The following is a 17,107-nucleotide window of genomic DNA, read 5'->3' as shown; positions in this document are numbered from 1 at the left end:
TGTCTTTCATTCAGTCATGTCATAAAGTGCTAGATAAAAACTGCTGTGTAACTTCTTTGTCCTGAAGAAAAGGTCAGATGAGATGGGTGTTTCAATTCCTTTTTTGTTTCCAGCTCTGTGAATCGGTACTTTGTGTGTTTGCAGTATGAGTGGAATTAGAAGGTGTTTGCAAGTCTTCAGGTTGAGAGCATGTCTTCAAAATTTACAGCAAGAAAGCTCAAGCTATATTTATAGTCCTTAAGTATCCTCTCCTCCGGCCCATTCCACAAATGAAAAGAAGGCAGATTCTGGTTTTTCTCTTTGCTATCCATGGATCTCTAGTGCTCTTCAAGATCCACAAAGGTGGTCATTAAAATCACTACACTGGGTAGAACCAAAGGTCCATCTAGTCCAGTGTGCATCTCACTGTCTGTAATAAACAGGTGCTTAGGAAACAGCAGGGAAATCATATATGAAACATCTCTCAAAGTGCTTGCCTAGCTTCCAATTATTTTTAGAACAGGGAATTTCCTGAGCTGGATACTGTCTGCCTAGTAACCCTCTGTAGATTTGTTTTCCAAGTACTTGTCCATTTTTTCCCTTGACTCAAGGTTCATTCTTTTACCTCCAGAGCCTCCTTTGGGAATAAATACCACAGCTCTACTATGGGCTGTGCAGAGAGCCCCCTTCTTCCTATTGTCTGCAGCCTGATTGCTTCTGGGTTCACTTCATTCCCTCTCAGTTCTCTTGGTCCTGAAACTGTGGTCTGGGTCTTGAATTGATGACAATATTGCAAACACTTAAGCATATGCAATTTCTGTGCACACAGAGCATGTGCAGGCAGAAGTGAAGGCAGTGAGTGGGCAATCAAGGTATATCTTAATTGCACATGGATCTAAATGAAAACAGATGATGACTCTTGGACTTTTTATAAAAAAAAAGGGGGGGTGTCTTCCCCCCCAATCAAAAATGTTAACAAACAGCACTCATGACCTTGCACTTTGCTTTCCATTGCCAAGACTAAATGCTGAGAGAAATGTTCCTCTCCCCGCTCAGGAATTCTGCATCCTGCTGCCTGGAGACAAAGAGGTGAGGTGAGCAGGGGGCCTGTGTCAGAAAACAACCCCTGGGTAGCAGATGAGCAGAAATCAGGACAGTGGGAGAACAGCATTAGTTTTTGAGGGTGAAAATCCGGACCAACGCTTCCCTCTCCGCAGCTCTTTCCCCCACTCCATCGCTAAGGATAAGTGCCGACGCTCAGCGCGCAGAACCTGCGCGGGCGGCATCAGCATCCCTCCAGCCCCAGCAGCCGGCCCGGCCCCGCTTCTCCCGAGTGCACTTTTTCTCCCTTCAGCCCTTCCTCCCCGCGCTGAGGACTTCGCACCCGCGGGAAGGGAGTCACGGGAGGGGAGCGCTGCCCTCCGCCGTGCGCGGCCGCCTCCTGCCCCCCCACCCCCGCTCCGGGCAGGGCAGAGGGGAGCGGCGGAGCTGCCCTGGCCGCAGCAGCAAGGCTGGCGAGGAGCCGAGGCGGCGGCGGCCGCTTGGCTCTCAGCCCCCGGCGGGGAGCCGGCCCCTTCCCGCGGGGGCAGGCAGCGCCGACCCTGCCGTGTGACAGCCGGGGGGGGACGCTGCTGCCTCGGCGAGCCTGGCTGCGGCTGCGGCGGCTGCAGCCATGTGTTTCTCCGCCTGCCTCTGACACAATAACACGGGAAGCGGGGAAGGGGGGGGAAGATCCGAACCTGCCGAGGGGAAAAGTGACCTGCCCCGCTCAGGTGAGCTGAAGCGGCGGGGGGGAGGCTGCCGCTGTCCCCTCCACCCCGGTGACAAGCTCTGCAGCCGCCGGGGCCAGGCGGGAGGAGCCCCTCGGAGCTGCCAGCGGGGGCACCACAGCCGGGGTGGGGGGTGTGGGGAGCGCCGAGTCCCCCCGGTCACTCCTCACCCGGCTTGTGCTGTGCCCGCAGGCCAGCGGCGATGGAGGAGGGCATGAGCAGCATGCAGCAGAAAGCGGCGGAGCTGGAGCACATGGCCGAGGTCCTGCTCACCGGCGAGCAGCTCCGGTAAGCGGTGCCTTCCCCCCCGCTTTGCCGGGGACACGTACCCGGGGGTCAGCAGCAGCTCCCCTGAAAGGGAGTGGGTGGGGGGGGGGTATGTGCAGGGTGTGTGTCGCCCCTTGCGCTTCCCTTTGCACCGGAGGACCTGCCCTGTTGCCAAAGCGTCCTCGGGCTCCGGCCCCGCTTTCCGCAGCGAGTAGGAGGAGGAAAAAGAGGGGAGGTAAGTCACCGCCTCGGGGGGCTTCTGCCCCGGGCACCTTTGCTGCTTGTGTGGGATAGGAGGCGTCGGGGGAAAGGCGGCTGCATCGCTAAAGGGATCAGACGATGCAGAAGGAGAGTTGCATCTTTCAAGCTTTAAAAAAAATCCCAACAACCCAAAACAAAAACAAAACCACCCAACAAACGATAAGCAATAGCGTTTACGCACTCCAGCGAGGAATAATGAGAGCGCAGGAAACCGCTCCTGCGGGAACCGTGCGCGCTCCCCGCCGTGCCGGGCAGTGACCTGCAGAGGTGCCGCCGTATTCCAAGGGCTTGTTTTCCTTCTGCATCAGCTGGTCCCGGCAGATGGAAGGGGATCCCTACTGTCAGTGCCAGCAGTCGTTAACAGCGCTGTGTGACTGGAGCTGCGTGCAGCACACAAACCGTTAACAAAAATGCCTGACTCAGTTAATTTTTAATTTCTGTGATGTATTTACCGTGCCATCTGTACCCACATGCTACAGAGCAGAAAGAGTAATTTTAAGGCTTTTGGTTTGTTGATGGAACATCTTGTGATTCAGGAAGAAAAATCGTATTATTATTGTGTGTTCTGTGTGTAACTAGAAAAAGATTGTAGGATTGTTTTCCCAGTGGGTTCTTTTGCTTGAATTTTCTTTGAACTTTTTGCTCAAAAGCCAGAAAAATGCCACAAAATGATAGAAATGTTGCTTGCTTGGGAGGTGCCATCACTGACGCTAGTGCGGGCACTGACATTGTTACTGGCAGCATTCGCATGGTCAGGACCATTGACACTTTGGGATGCACACCAGAGACATCCGTGTTTGAGGAGTAAATGTTTTATCAGTCTGGCTCCAGTACACACCTGTGTCTGCTGCAAGGTTGAGGTTCATTTTCAAAGTAGCCTTGAAGTGAAACCTTGGGTGACAGGGTGCATGGGCACACAGGCTTTCTGTGGTGGACTCAGTGCAGAGTTTTCATCCAAGTCTCTGGTACAAATCCTGCTCCTAATTTATCTCACTGGAAGTTGAAGATTCAAGGCCAATAGGAAGTTTCTCTTAAGATCACATTATTTTTTCTGTATTCCTCATAGTTCAATGCAAAAGCAAAAGCTTTGTAGTCTTTCCCTAAGGAAAGGACTGAGGAAACTTCAACAAATCTGGCTCCTAGAGTCAGCTCATTAGTCTCACAATCAAGGATAACATTTGTCATCTTATTTATTAAGGTAATGAAACATGGTGCTATTTGGAGGCAGAATGATCTATAGATACAAAATGATGATTCCCTACCCTGTCAAGTTACATATGGACATTCCTTTGTGGATCTGTAGGAAGTGGCCTAGATCTCCTTGAACTGTGGTTTCACAAATGACTCAGCCTGCATAATGTCCAGCCTGCATAATGTCCCAGCTGAACGGAGAGGTCTGCTCTCCTCGACCCTGTTCCTACTCTCTAGTCCTGGCTATGAGGTCCCACCACCTCTCTTGTGCCCACTTCCATACTTCTTGCACCTTCCTGGGAGCAGACCCAATGTGGCGATCGAGCGGGTAGTTTTTTTTTCTGAGCTGCTGGCTGTCACAACCCACAGAAAATAGGTGTCGGGAATGGGTCAGGAGCAAGAAGAGGAGGTAGTGGAGAAGAATTGTAATCTCCCATTTTGGCAGCAGGGAGCATCTTGTGAAACTGCACCCAAAATTGTCTCTTTTCCCCCAGTTTTTTGTTAGCTTTCTTCCGTTCCTCTGTTGGAATACTCTATACAAAGGGTTAGTTTTCCTTGGTTTTCCAGACAATAAAATCCACAAAATACATGATAGAAAACTGGCTGGTAGACGAGTTTTAGCCAACCCTGCATTTAAAGTTTCCCTTTTCCTGTCCAAGATAAGACTAAATGAAAACGTGGAAGGTTTTCAGGATCAAAGACCGGCTATCTCAGCAGCCTTTGGGGCAGGCAAACAGATGACAGCAAACCAGCAGAAACACGCACTCAAGGAAACATACTGTACTCTATTCTTAGTGATGCTTACCAATGCAAGATAAGCCCTCTGCAGGAGTGATGCAGCCAGACAGGTGATTATGTGTATATTTGGGTGAAAGTGCACATGAGCAAGTGTTACATACTGCAAGATGAATGCATAACTTAGGAGTAAACGTGTAAAATGAAACTCTGAGTGTGGTGTTGCTTACACAAACCCAACCAAATGTAGGTATTTAAAGCACGCTTGTGCCTGACCGGACAGCGCATGTGTCTGAACTCCAAGACTTACAAGAGCTACTTGATTTAAATTCCTTACGGAGTTCCTGTTGCCTATTGCCCCAGCCTCACGTGTTGCCTTGTATCCCCCGTCCTTGTTCTCTGTTGCATGCCTGTCCCTCTCTGGCAGGGACTTCATGGAGTGAGGGCCAAAGTCACCCAGGCAGCACCTTGGCAAGTCTGGCATGGCAGACTGGCAGTGCTGGTGGTGTGGGTGGAATCCCTGTACCTGCTTCCCTCACAGGGAAGTGCCTGCTGTCTAGGGGACGGAGAGAGGGAGGCACAAGAGTTTTTTTTCCTTCTGCTTGATACTGTCCCTCGGTTGCTTGTGATCTGTGTTTCTCCTTTGTGAGGTCGGGAGCCTCTGCCTCAGTGTGTGCCATGGCTGCTGACACCCAGAGAACAGGCTGCTGGCACATGCTGACTCTGGGCTTGCACCCACCAGCTTTGGGGAGGACATCTGGAGCTTGGCTCTTGGCGGTCCTTTGACAGCTGACAGCTGTGAAACAAAGCTGAAGATGTCAGCAGTGTGGCACTTCAGGACAGATCCTTTGGCAACTTCTTGCTGCCATGCAGCCTAGGAAGAGCAAGGAGAGAACTGGGGTGGGCATGATCCGGCTGTGGGCTCTCCAGGCACTGGTGGCCCAGAAAGGACAAACTGCTGGGGCTCAGGCTGCCTGACAGCTCCAACCACCTGAAAAAACAGCTCTTCCCTCTGTTCTGCTGCAGTTGCAGAGAGCCTACTGGTGTTCAGTGGTGAGCTTTTCCCGTTGAGTGTGGCTGCACCCAGATCTGTCTGGGTGTGCCTGAAGGAAGGTGATACAGCCTTAGTGCTTTGGGTCGTCCTCGTTGGGAGCATAATAATGGGAACATAGAATGGCACTATTTAGGTAAGTCAATAAGAAGTTTGTTGGAAACAGAGCAATTCCAAGATCATTTCCCTCCTGGTCAAAAGAAACAGGCTAGGTTTGAGCATGAATCTAGACCTGATCTTGCCTCTGGCAACCAAAAGCAGTTTCAATGGGCATGTCTTGATATACTTTTTGATATACTTGCTGGCTGCCTGTATTACAAGTCAGGGGTGTCTGAAATCTTCCTTGTCTACTAATTGCTCCTTGATGCCAGATTGTCACTGAAATCCAGTCGATCTTCCAAGAGTCCTTCATTTCTTGCATAAAATGTGCCTAGCCATTGAGGGTGTCTTCAGGCTTCAGTTGACCAACAGCACTGAAACCAGCCCTGTTTTTGGTTTTTTTTTTTTTTACATCAGGAATTGCCATTGTACATACGATGCAGTTCTCTGCAGTAGGTGTGACCTGAATGACATTTGATGTCTCTTAATAACTTTTGGATACATCTCTATCACTGGCCTTTAGAAGAAGCAACAACACCTTTCTCAATTCACACTTCTGTTAAATAATGAGTAAATAGTTAGGAAACTTGGTAGATGAGCCAATGATTTTGATAGAATAGTTCTTATAATTCAGCATCTTCCTTCCTTCCTTCCTTCCTTCCTTCCTTCCTTCCTTCCTTCCTTCCTTCCTTCCTTCCTTCCTTCCTTCCTTCCTTCCTTCCTTCCTTCCTTCCTTCCTTCCTTCCTTCCTTCCTTCCTTCCTTCCTTCCTTCCTTCCTTCCTTCCTTCCTTCCTTCCTTCCTTCCTTCCTTCCTTCCTTCCTTCCTTCCTTCCTTCCTTCCTTCCTTCCTTCCTTCCTTCCTTCCTTCCTTCCTTCCTTCCTTCCTTCCTTCCTTCCGAAGAGACAAAATGCAAGATGCTGTTCGAGAGAAATTCTTTGCTTTATTATCCGAGTTTGTATATGAGTTTCATCTTACAGAAGAGGCTTCAAATGGTAAACAGCTATATATTTTGAAGCTGCAAGACAAGTCAAAACCAGTTTTCACTGGGCTTCCAGAGGTCTTACTTGAGGAAGATTATCACTTTAAGAACACTTCTTAACATAATGGAGTGCATAGCTTTCAGAGTCATTAACTTCTGAAGGATGGCAGCACCCACAGGTCCATAAATTTTTTTCTTATTCTGAGCCACAGTCACCCTTTTCCATGGTGGTGGGTTCAAAAGTTCATTGGTACTCTAAGGTGCAAAGAACCCAGGGCATATAACAATAACAGTTCACATGTAATCAAGACAGCCCTAGCATTATTGTGCTGCTATAATGTAGATAGATATTAACCATAGAGTTATGTAATTTATTAAATGCCATTACTGTGAAGTTATCTTAACGCTCTGGATATGCACTACTATGTCTGTGTAAACTTATACACTAAAAGGAACATAAAGATTTAACTAGAGGTCACTTCCTCTCAAGTCAGGCTCCCACTGATTTCAGATATTAAAGAAACCTATATCCCATTTTTAGGGACAGAATTTGTTGGGATGAGTGCTTGTGGTCTGCCTAAGCCAATCTAATACTGTACTTCCACCTTAAGGGCTGATGTGCTTTTCTACCCCTGCCCCTTGTTCTTGCAACCTCCTTAGTTCTCCACTAGTGGTTGTGCATCGCTTAGCTAAGAGATACTGTTCAGGCTCAAAACTAACCCTGAAAAATAGTTTTCAGTTGTCTCACTTGGGAAGGTGCTTGGCTGCTGACTTTTTCAGGGCAGATAGGACACAGGAGATTATATCATCAGATCTCTGTGGAACAGAGCACTCCAGAAATCTCTGTCCAAATAATTTCACTTTCATTAATTTGTTTTCCAAAATCAAGTAGCCAAAAAAGTTGGCAATTTTCTCTGTGAAGAGTGATACACTGAAAGAAGAGGTTTCAAAGCGAAGGCTGGTGAAGCTGCAGAATGAGGTTCTCGGAAATGGAGAAGTTTCCCACTAACTCTACCCTATCACAACACTTTGAATTATATAATTAACATAAACTATTTTAATTTTATAAAAAGCACGTGTTTCTCAAATTTATATGCTCAGTTCTTCTAGAATCTTTGATACCCGATGCACCCTTTGTACAAATTTTAATGACATCAAGTCCTATACATATTTATATACATATAAGCATGCATGCATAGACACACACACATATATATGTATGCATATATAGATCTATATGATTCCTGGGCCAGGAGTCTCAATTTGTGGCTATTCAACATGTCTAGAAATCAAGCTGGAAGGCTTTTGCTTGCTCAGTTCTCTCCTTTAAGCTACACCTTTTAATAATTCAGTCGTCCCATCAGCAGGTTTCCTCAAGCACAACTCGGAGATCAAGCAGTTAACAACACGTGTGCAAATAGCCCTCGCTCTTGCGCTGTGTACACAAGAAGGCGGATGTTGTACCAGTGGTTTGTGCTGTATATTTTATGTATTCCAGTCCAGACGGAGTCAATCATTAACTTTTGTTTCAGGTTAGCAGGGATCAGCAGGCAAGCAAAGGCTCCTGGATGTATGTAGCATGGGCAAGACTATGTTTTATTTATGTTACCTTAGAGGAGCTCAGCAGGTGAAGGAAACTGTTTTGATGTTGATGCTTGTGCAGGAGAGGAAGAATTAATGTGCTGAAAGTAAACTAGCCTGGCATTTACTACAGGATCCCTGCTGCTGTGGGGCAATGGCCACAGGCTGGCACCGTGACAGAGGAGTCCTATCACTCCTCATTAGTATTTACTATTTGTGTAGTGATAGAGTCTAGGATTTTGAGCTGTTTATCAAGGCCCAGCAGACTTGGTAAAATATGCTCTGAAGAAAAATAAAGTCCCTGCAACACAACTCTTGGCTGCCAAGGGTAGCGGTTTCTTGCAGCAGTGGGCTCTGACCAGTGAGGGAGGGTCTCCCTGAAGCCACCAAACTTGAGGAAATGAAGTGGGACTCTGTCAGGGTTGGGATTTCTGGTGTGGGAAGTTAGACACTGAGCCCAAGACTGGCATCCCAAAAACATGGAGAAAAATACCTCCCAAGTGTGGAGATGGAAAGTGATAGTGTGTGTGCTGGGATGGGTCGGAGCTTTGGGAACTGTGTTCAGGAGAGGATCTGCTCTTTTCTCTGTATAAAGTCACATCCGTAGGGTGACAGACCAGACTAAAGACAGGAGAGGGGTCAGAGAGCTTTCACTATTTGGTAAATGGATAAAGACCAGGGAGAAATCAGTGCATCTCATTTCATAGAATCATAGAATCATAGAATGGTCTGGGTTGGAAGGGACCCCAAGGATCATAGAGCTCCAACCCCCCTGCCACAGGCAGGGCCACCAACCTCCAGGCCTGGATCTACACAAGGCTGCCCAGGGAATATTGAGGTATTTCTTGTATCTCTAGATCCCAGTGCTTTCTGAAGTGTAAAACTTAAAGAATTCAGTCCTTTCTGTGATTTAAAACTTAAGCAAGTGGAGAATATTGTCACAGATGCAAGTGTTGACCTCTCGACAGGCCGGCTGAGTTCCTGGCACAGACTACTTCATCCCCATCCCTGTGTGTCCAGACATTTAGTGCTGGTTTGGGTGGTAGCTCTTGGCTTAGGGTCTGCTCTCAGAAGCAGACATTCCTTCTGAGGCTCTGGGCCCTTCTACCTTTTCTTGCCACCTGTTCTGCTTTTTATTTTTGTAACCCTTGTGTTGTGGTTGTGTTAACTCTTTTGCCTCTTTCTTCCTGGCAGAGCAGGCTTGTGGGAGACCTTTAGCTAAGAAAGAAACCTCTTTTTCCTGTGCTCAGGGCCAGGGTTGAATACAGTCATGTCCTCAAAATGAACTTTTGTGGGGGGACATTAAACAGATGAAGAGCTGGCAAAGGGGACAAAAGGTTGGGTAAGAAGCAAGAGCTGATCAGGTTAGGTTCATGCATCTTGTCCCTGAAGAAAAACTGCATTGAGGCTCTAAAGGTGCCTCTAAGAAACCACAAAACTTCATGTCTCGGCAGAGCCACTAGCATTCGTTGAGTGAAGGATGCCCTTCACGTGTTAGTCCTGGGTTGTTGGGTTTCTTTTCCTTAAGCAAGAGCAGGACACATAAATCATGCATTTTAAACAACGTTAATGGCTAAACTACAGGAAGTAAGTACAGCTTACACATATTTGAACACAGGCTCACAAGGATCCTTAGGTACACTGATTTGACCAAGACAATTGGTATTAGAATGGAGACACAGATTTACAAAGGCAGTTTGCCTCTGCTAGCTAGTAGAAGGAAAGCTGAGAAGGTATTTTAAATTAATTTAATAAGTATCAATAACAGTAATGATTTGAATTTGTTTTTAACTGTTCAGAGATTTCATCTTTCCTCTGAATCCCACATTTTTCCTGTGGCCTTACGTGGAAATGGCTATATTGTGAATATGCAGCTGTTCCTTGAATATTTGCGTATTTGTTCCTTGCAAGAATAAAACTGGTCTCTGACTTTAAGAAAAATAATGTATGTAAACCAGTACCGCCAGGAGAGTGCTGTATAGCAGGAGGGGAAGTGAAATAATGTGCTGCAATCTTGCCCCTTTTTTTTTTGAAAACTCTGAAGCACTGGGTTGCATGGAAGCATGGGGAAAGGGAAAAGATTAACCCAGACTGTGTCACAGGCTCACTCAGACTCTAGAGAAACCCATGAAGCCCAAGTAGCATCTCATGCAGCAGTGATTATCAGGTCTGCTTCTGTTACCTCTCTTTCTCTCCTCCTCAGCCAGGTTCTTTGTCACAGTGCAGCAGCAGGACAGGGAGCCAGGTATGTGTGGAGCTAGAGAAGCGGAGAGGAGCTAGTGGTTTGGGTGCCTAAAACTTGGAGCAAGCGCAGCCGCTGAAAGCAGTGGTCCTCTCTTTCTTGTGCCCACACTGACACAGGTGTTTCTGCCTCCTGTTCCCTCCTCTGTGCTTCCCCTCCTTCGGGCTGGCTTACGCATCTCTGGACCATCACCCTGTGGTGACCTGCACTGGGGGATGGATCAGGGGGGCTTTTGGATGGCTGTTTTTTCTGTTGGGTCAGTTTTACAAAGTGATTTACCGCATGGCCACATAAAAGCTTTCTCTGAAGAAGCACAGGGGGAGAAATGGGTTCTGGCTCACCGATGTCACTGAACTACGGTTTAAGGCTGTGGTTTTCTGATACAGCGGATCTAACTGCAAGCTGCAACTGCCCCGTTCTTATCACTTCCCTTGCGCTTCGCACGCGTGTTTGTCTGGGATCAGGAGTTCAGGGAACTACAACAGCTGAAGCCAAATAAGAAAAACATAACTTTCTAAACAGGCTCAGCAGGAGGTCAGACCAGTGCCGGCACTGGGGTGAGGGAGCCAGCAGAAACGCATGGTCAAGGACAGAGAGAGGGAACAGTGGCAGCAGCCACTGCTGGGTTTGCTTGACCACCCCCTTAGTGCTTAATTTGCCTAAAACTCAGTGTGGGTCAGTCATTTGCTGGATGCCCATTAAAACATGTCAGACTCCAGAAGAAGACAGACTATAAAAAAATGTGAGTTTAAATGCCTCATGATATTTAATGGTGTTATGAGATAGGAACAGAAACCGTTTGCAATTTCACAGAATCACAGAACATTAGGAGTTGGAAGGAACGTCAAAAGATCATCTAGTCCAACCCCCCCGGCCAGAGCAGGATTACCTAGACTAAATCACACAGGAACGCGTCCAGATGGGGTTTGAATGTCTCCAGAGAAGAAGACTCCACAACCTCTCTGGGCAGTCTGTTCCAGTGCTCCATCACCTTCACAGTGAAAAAGTTCCTCCTTATATTCACATGGAACTTCCTATGCTCCAGCTTGCACCCGTTGTCCCTTGTCCTATCATTGAACATCACTGAGAAGAGCCTGGCTCTGTCCTCCTCTCACACTTTACATATTTATAAACATAATAAGATCACCCTTCAGTCTCCTCTTCTCCAAGCTGAAGAGGCCCAGCTCCCTCAGCCACTCCTCATAAGGAAAGTGTTCCACTCCATCATCCTGGTGGCCCTGCGGGGTATTTGCCGGAACTATTTCTCTTTAGAGGTTGTTAACTTTACTTCTGCACTCTTTGCAGGGTATTGTGCATGAACAGAGGCAAATATTGATATTTCCTATGTTTTGAAATTTGGACTGTGTAATTTATATGACCAGCACATCGCAGTGCTACCAGTGTGACAGCACTATGCAACCCCCTGCTTTAATTACCAGCCCTATAATTTTACGGTCTTTGTGGTTTGCTTCTTAACAGTGCCTCAGCTCCGTAAATGCGTTCAGATCTCAAAGGTCCATTTAGAAATAATTAAAAAATATGCCTGACTGGGCTTGCTAATTCAGAGCAAATATAGAAGCTGTTTTTCACATAACAAGGCTGTAATTCTCCATTTCCTTGCAATTGTGTGGGTGACTACACGGGCTGCCGCAGCTGTGTTGCAGGGATTTGCAGGCAGATGAGAGTTTTCTGGTTTCTGTGGAGGACCAGGGGTCTGTAGGTTATGTTGTGGGTTTTACAGTGGAGTTGAGCCAGTGTGTCTGGCTGCTGCTGCTGCTGCAGAAAAGGCCAGCCAAATTTTCCTGGACCAGGGCTCCTGCTGCTTGGCCTGGTGCACCTGGACTGGTACATGCCCAGCCCCAAGACCCCAGGGGGAGCACGGCCAGGTTATTATCGTGTCAAACTAGCACCAGTGACAGGGTAAGGGATAAGGTCAGCTGACTGGAGTCAGGGGGTGAGGAGATCCACAGACCCCCTTTGTACTGGGTGAATCCCACAGTTAGGTTGACTGTTTGTGGAGTCAGATCCTGAGGCCAGAGTACTGCTGTAGGCCCAAGGGCCTCTTATCACCCTTTCACCCGTTCTTCCCCTGCCCAAAGCCTGCTTAGGCGTCAAGGTTTTGTAGAGATCATAGCAATGCTGGGCAGGATTTGGGGGACTACATCCAGACAGCTCTGTGGCTGCTTGGGAGAGGCACTCTTGTGTGCAAAGGCAGCAAACAAAAAGGTGCTGCCCTGAAGAATTAAAACTGAATGGCAAAACAAACTAAATTGCCAATGAGAGCAAAGCCAATAGAACCTGAGAGATGATGATAGCAAAGGTGGGAGCTTGGAAGTGAAGATAAGCACCATAATACTGTTTTGGCTGTGAGAGGAGGAGGCAGTGGAAGGAATCAGGGAGATACGTGATAAACAGGGAGATAGGTGACTGTAGCCAAAAACCGTGGAAACTATCTTTCCAAGAGCATTCTAGCTAGATAAGAGCCAGGCAAGATGATGTTTTTCAAGGACAGTGCATAGAATAAACCTTGAGGTATAAGGTAATAGGAAAGAAGAACTTGGAACAATTTGAACTTTTGGAGGGAGAGGTACAGTAATGGTGGAGGTACCTTGCACGAGGAATCTGCAGAGGTCAAAGTTCTGCTGATAAGCAGCACTAACATGAGAATATTTATCCTTTATGGATCTTAGAGAATCAAAGAATGACAGAATGTTTAGTGTTGAAAGGGATATCAAAACTCATCTAGTTCCAACACCCCACCAGGGGCAGGGACGCCCTCCACTAGACCAGGGTCCCCAAAGCCCCATCCAACCTGGCCTTGAACACTGCCAGGGAGGGGGCAGCCACAGCTTCTCTGGGCAGCCTGTGCCAGGGACTCACCACCCTGAATGTAAAGAATTTCTTCTGTGTATCCAATCTAAATCCACCCTCTTTTAGTTTAAACCCATTACCCCTTGTCCTATCACTACAGGCCTTGCTAAAAAGTCTGTCTCCGTCTTTCTTATAAGTCCCCTCCAGGTACTGGAAGGCCGCTATAAAGTCTCTGGCTGAACAACCCCAACTGTCGCTTGGGAAGATTCTTCCACCTCCCAGTAACACAGCTGTCAATCAGTGCAGTGGCCTTTGGGTTGGAGTTGTAGAGGTTTATGTGGGTTTCTTTCATTGCTTCTCTCACAAAGGGCCATTGCCAAGATGGATATATTGCTGTAATGTTTCTATTAGTGTTTAGCCAAACTCTTGTATAATCTCCCAGCTCTGTGTTTGCACCACTTTTCCACATATTGGGCCAAATGAGTATGTTGGCAGGAGTTGAATTATTTGTATGCTGTATCTGTTGCTTTTCACATTGTTACTCGAGTCTTCAAAGCGTTAGGGCTGCTTAAAGCAAGCCTGTATGTTCTTTTGTGTTTCTCAAGCCATTCTCAGTTCTGATGTAAGAGGCAAACCAAACACAAAACATAATTACAATATGGTTTGTAAAAACAACAATTTTAAAATTATTTCCAATGAGTATTGCGGCATATTCACAAGAGGGTGAAGCTGTGAATGCTTGTCTAAGGAATCAGAGACCAACAGTTACATTGATCCTCTCTGGGAGGAGGATCTGACCAGCATGTGGCCAACACGTCACCCAAAGTTAGGATTACAAATAGTGGAACTGACTTCTGAAAGTCTGACATTACCTAAGCACTATTGATAGCACTGTTTGCCAGTGGTAGAAGAATTTCCTTTCATTTTTTTTCAGAAAGGATATTCTCTTGGTAATAACACATCCTTCTCTGCAGTAGCATACAATTATATGGCTTAGAAATCAGGCCGATATAATAGAAAGCTGTTAATTGTTTCCTGATGCTCAGGATGTAATTAACTTATACTTTCCCCTAGCTGAAATGAATTTATTTTTAGTGAGATGTAGAAAGAGTAACTCCTAGTTTAAACTGCTATTTTGCTGCTTGGTCACTGCAAACAGAAGGAGATTGTGATGTGAAGAAGTTAAAGGTATCATTATCATGTACAAATCCCAAAAGAGGTTGTACAAATACCACTTTGAGAATTATTTGGGGCTAGAGTACTTGTCATGGACAATTAAACTATTTTCAAAAGCACTAGTATTTGGACAAACTCAGACCTTTGAAGTCTTTTGGGAAGTGGTAGAAATAGATGAGGTTGTAATAGGTAGATCTCTGTGTCAAGAAAAATGGCTCCATAATAGGAGCCATTGGCATCATATTGCTGCTTGTCTAATTAGATAAAGCAATGAAAGTAGGTTCTTAAAAGCACACTGAACAAAAGAAATAAAACAAGGTTTATTAAAAACCTACTATCTCAAGCTTAATTTACTCAAAAATGATGCAGTTGTCTGAAATAAACATCAAAATGGTGTTGTCCTACAAGAAATTCGTTGACATGCTGGAGCAAGCCCTAGGGAAGACTGGTGCTCAAGGTGGGGCTGGACTGGAACACACAATGTACAAGGAGACAGCTTGAGGGATGGATCTGCTCAGCCTTGAGAAGGCTCAGGGGGAATCTTACTGCTACCTGCAGCTACTTAAATAGGAATGTGTAGGGAAGCAGGAAGAGAGTCTTCTCCAAGGTGCACAGGGATAGGGCAAGAGGCAGTGGGCTAAATTTGCAAGGGAATTTCTAATGATGTTTGGAAAGAATTTTTCACTGTGAGGGTAAGTGAAAAATTGGAATTGGGCCCCAGAAAATCTTGGAGATATTAAAATCTTGACTGGACATAGCCCTGGGCTGCAACTTGTACCAACTTCACCTTCTTTTAGTATAGGTTGGACCAGATGACCTCTGGAAGACCCTTCCAACCTGACTGACTTACTCTGTAGTTCATGAAGGCATAGCTGCGGTGCTGATATCAGCATTTTGTTACTGGCTGGTACCCACTCAGTTTCACTGGTAGGAGGGCTTGTGAGAACACTTCCTAACCTACTTCAGTGCAAACTCAGCTGAGTTAGTTTGTGCAGTGGATGTGGTGGTTGACAGTACCAGTCTCTACACATTGCCCAGCTTTTCAAGGAAATTTAAGGACAAGAAATGTTCCAGTTTCCAAATGAGTGCCCAAAACGTTTTGAAATCTCTCAGTTTCTACTGAGATGTTTATGAAGATGTGAAGGTGAGAACCTGGTTCCCTTGACCACACTGTCTGAAGGCAGGCCAACATTTTACCCGAGATCATGTGAGATTCTTGAGATGCCAACATTACAACTCTTCCCACCACCAAGATGGCTTCTCAAGGTGTCTGTGAGGTGATCTGTAGATCTTAAGAACTTTGGAACAGAAACCAAAATGTGCATACTTAGGACAAACTGGTTTTCTATCAGTCCTTGAAGGAAAAGAATAGAGAAAAGACTGGGGTTGGTATATGGAGTAGTACATGCTGGAAGGCCAGGAGATCGCGTTAGTGCCAGAAACCCTGCTGGCTATGTCGTGTTGGCATTGCAAGAGGAACAGTAATCTCTGAGCAAGCCACCTGCTCCTCCATTCTCACTGCCTGCATGGTGATATGAGTGGATCAAGTGCTCTCAGATCATCTCACACTGTGCACAGAGGGTCAGGTTTGGGAGTTTTATTTGTGTGCATAAATTCCTGGCTTTCCGTAGTCCTGCAGATCCAGCTTTGATTGTGGAAAGTGGGTTTTCAGTCCCGTCTTGAGGGTAGAAGGTATCAGAACTGTTAACACTTTCTTCCCTTGGGGCATGTCTCATCTGATAATCCGTCTGGAAGATAAAGAGATATATTCCCTTGCCTTTACTGATGCGATCAAAGATGTGATTACATCAGGCATGTGCCCAAGCATTATCCCACCTTTTTGAAAATAATGCTATTTCTTTCAACACACACAAAGCAATGAGATTTATTGCTTTCCCTGTGCTTTATCACACTGCCACAAGGCCTAGATCCTTTAACAATATTTAATAACGGGGGCAAATCCAATCATTTTTGGTCTCTATGAAGTGGTGTTTTTTCCAAGTGCTGTACTTTCGGCCTACTGTAATGATTCAAACAGTGTTGGCTGAAGGATTATCGCTTGCACTCACTTGGTTTGGCTACAGGGAAGCTAGAGCTGCTTCAAATGAATCTATTAATGACTTCATGTGACTTTTTTTGGTTAAATCTGTAAATCAACAAAAGCTGAAACAGCGTATCCTACACAATTTAACATGAAAGATGTTTGTACTCTCTGTTGATTTCTTTTTCTGATGAATACAAAACATCTGAATTTATACAAGGCCAGTAACAGTGGTACTCTTGGGAAACACATTGCTGGGGCAAAGGAGGAATAAAAAAGGATTGCATAAACTGTCTAGAAGAAGCACAATAAACATGGAGAGAAGCATTTATCTAAACATATAATAGCTAAGGAAATGGCACAAGAAATGCCTGTGGTCCATTTGCCCAACTGTGGTCATTGGCACCATCTGAGAAGCAACCATACCCAGGCTCCTACAGATCCTACCTTTCTTCAAGACAGGTGAGGTCAAGTCTCAGCTAAAGTAAATTAATTTAAAGTAAATTAACAGTGTCAGGCCATTTATACAGATGATAAGTGAGTATCTGAGTCTGTGTAATGCCACAGTGCGGACCTAACCTCTTATCTCCTCTTGTCCTGTTGCCCATCTAAAGCCTATCCCTAACTTTCTGTACAACATGTGTTTTGGATTCAAGTTCAGGCCTGATCAAGAATTTGGAGTGTGCTGTAAACATAACCATATTTTTGTAATCTAAGTCTAGCATTCAACTGAGGCTGATAACTTAGGTAGAGCTGATGCCATTTCTTGGTGAATAAGGGTCAGAGTGCAAGTTCTGAATTATTAAAGTGGTAAGAAGTCAGGGTTTGATTTTCTTTTCAGAGCACATAAATACCTGCTTACTGAGCTTTCTGCATGTGTGGAGAGAGAACTTTTGCCTAAAATGAGAAATGGCAAACACGTG

At 45.9% G+C, this 17,107-nt stretch overlaps 1 protein-coding gene across 3 annotated transcripts in view; it reads left to right on the top strand.

Moving 5' to 3' along the window:
• The first annotated feature begins 1,693 nt into the window (after positions 1 to 1,693).
• Positions 1,694 to 17,107, top strand: part of DEPTOR (DEP domain containing MTOR interacting protein) — a 75,353-nt gene continuing 59,939 nt past the window's right edge. For all 3 annotated transcript variants that reach the window (XM_084280052.1, XM_084280054.1, XM_084280053.1), the window contains exons 1-2: positions 1,694 to 1,751; positions 1,941 to 2,036. In XM_084280052.1, the coding sequence (XP_084136178.1) occupies positions 1,951 to 2,036 (86 nt within the window). In that variant the 5' untranslated portion in view covers positions 1,694 to 1,751; positions 1,941 to 1,950. The remainder of the gene's footprint in view (positions 1,752 to 1,940; positions 2,037 to 17,107) is intronic.

This window comes from Gallinula chloropus, assembly GCF_964237585.1.
Source record: "Gallinula chloropus genome assembly, chromosome: 2".
In the NCBI taxonomy this organism is placed as follows: Eukaryota; Metazoa; Chordata; class Aves; order Gruiformes; family Rallidae; genus Gallinula; species Gallinula chloropus.
Note: the sequence above shows the minus strand (reverse complement) of the source record. Positions and strands in the feature narration are given on the sequence as shown.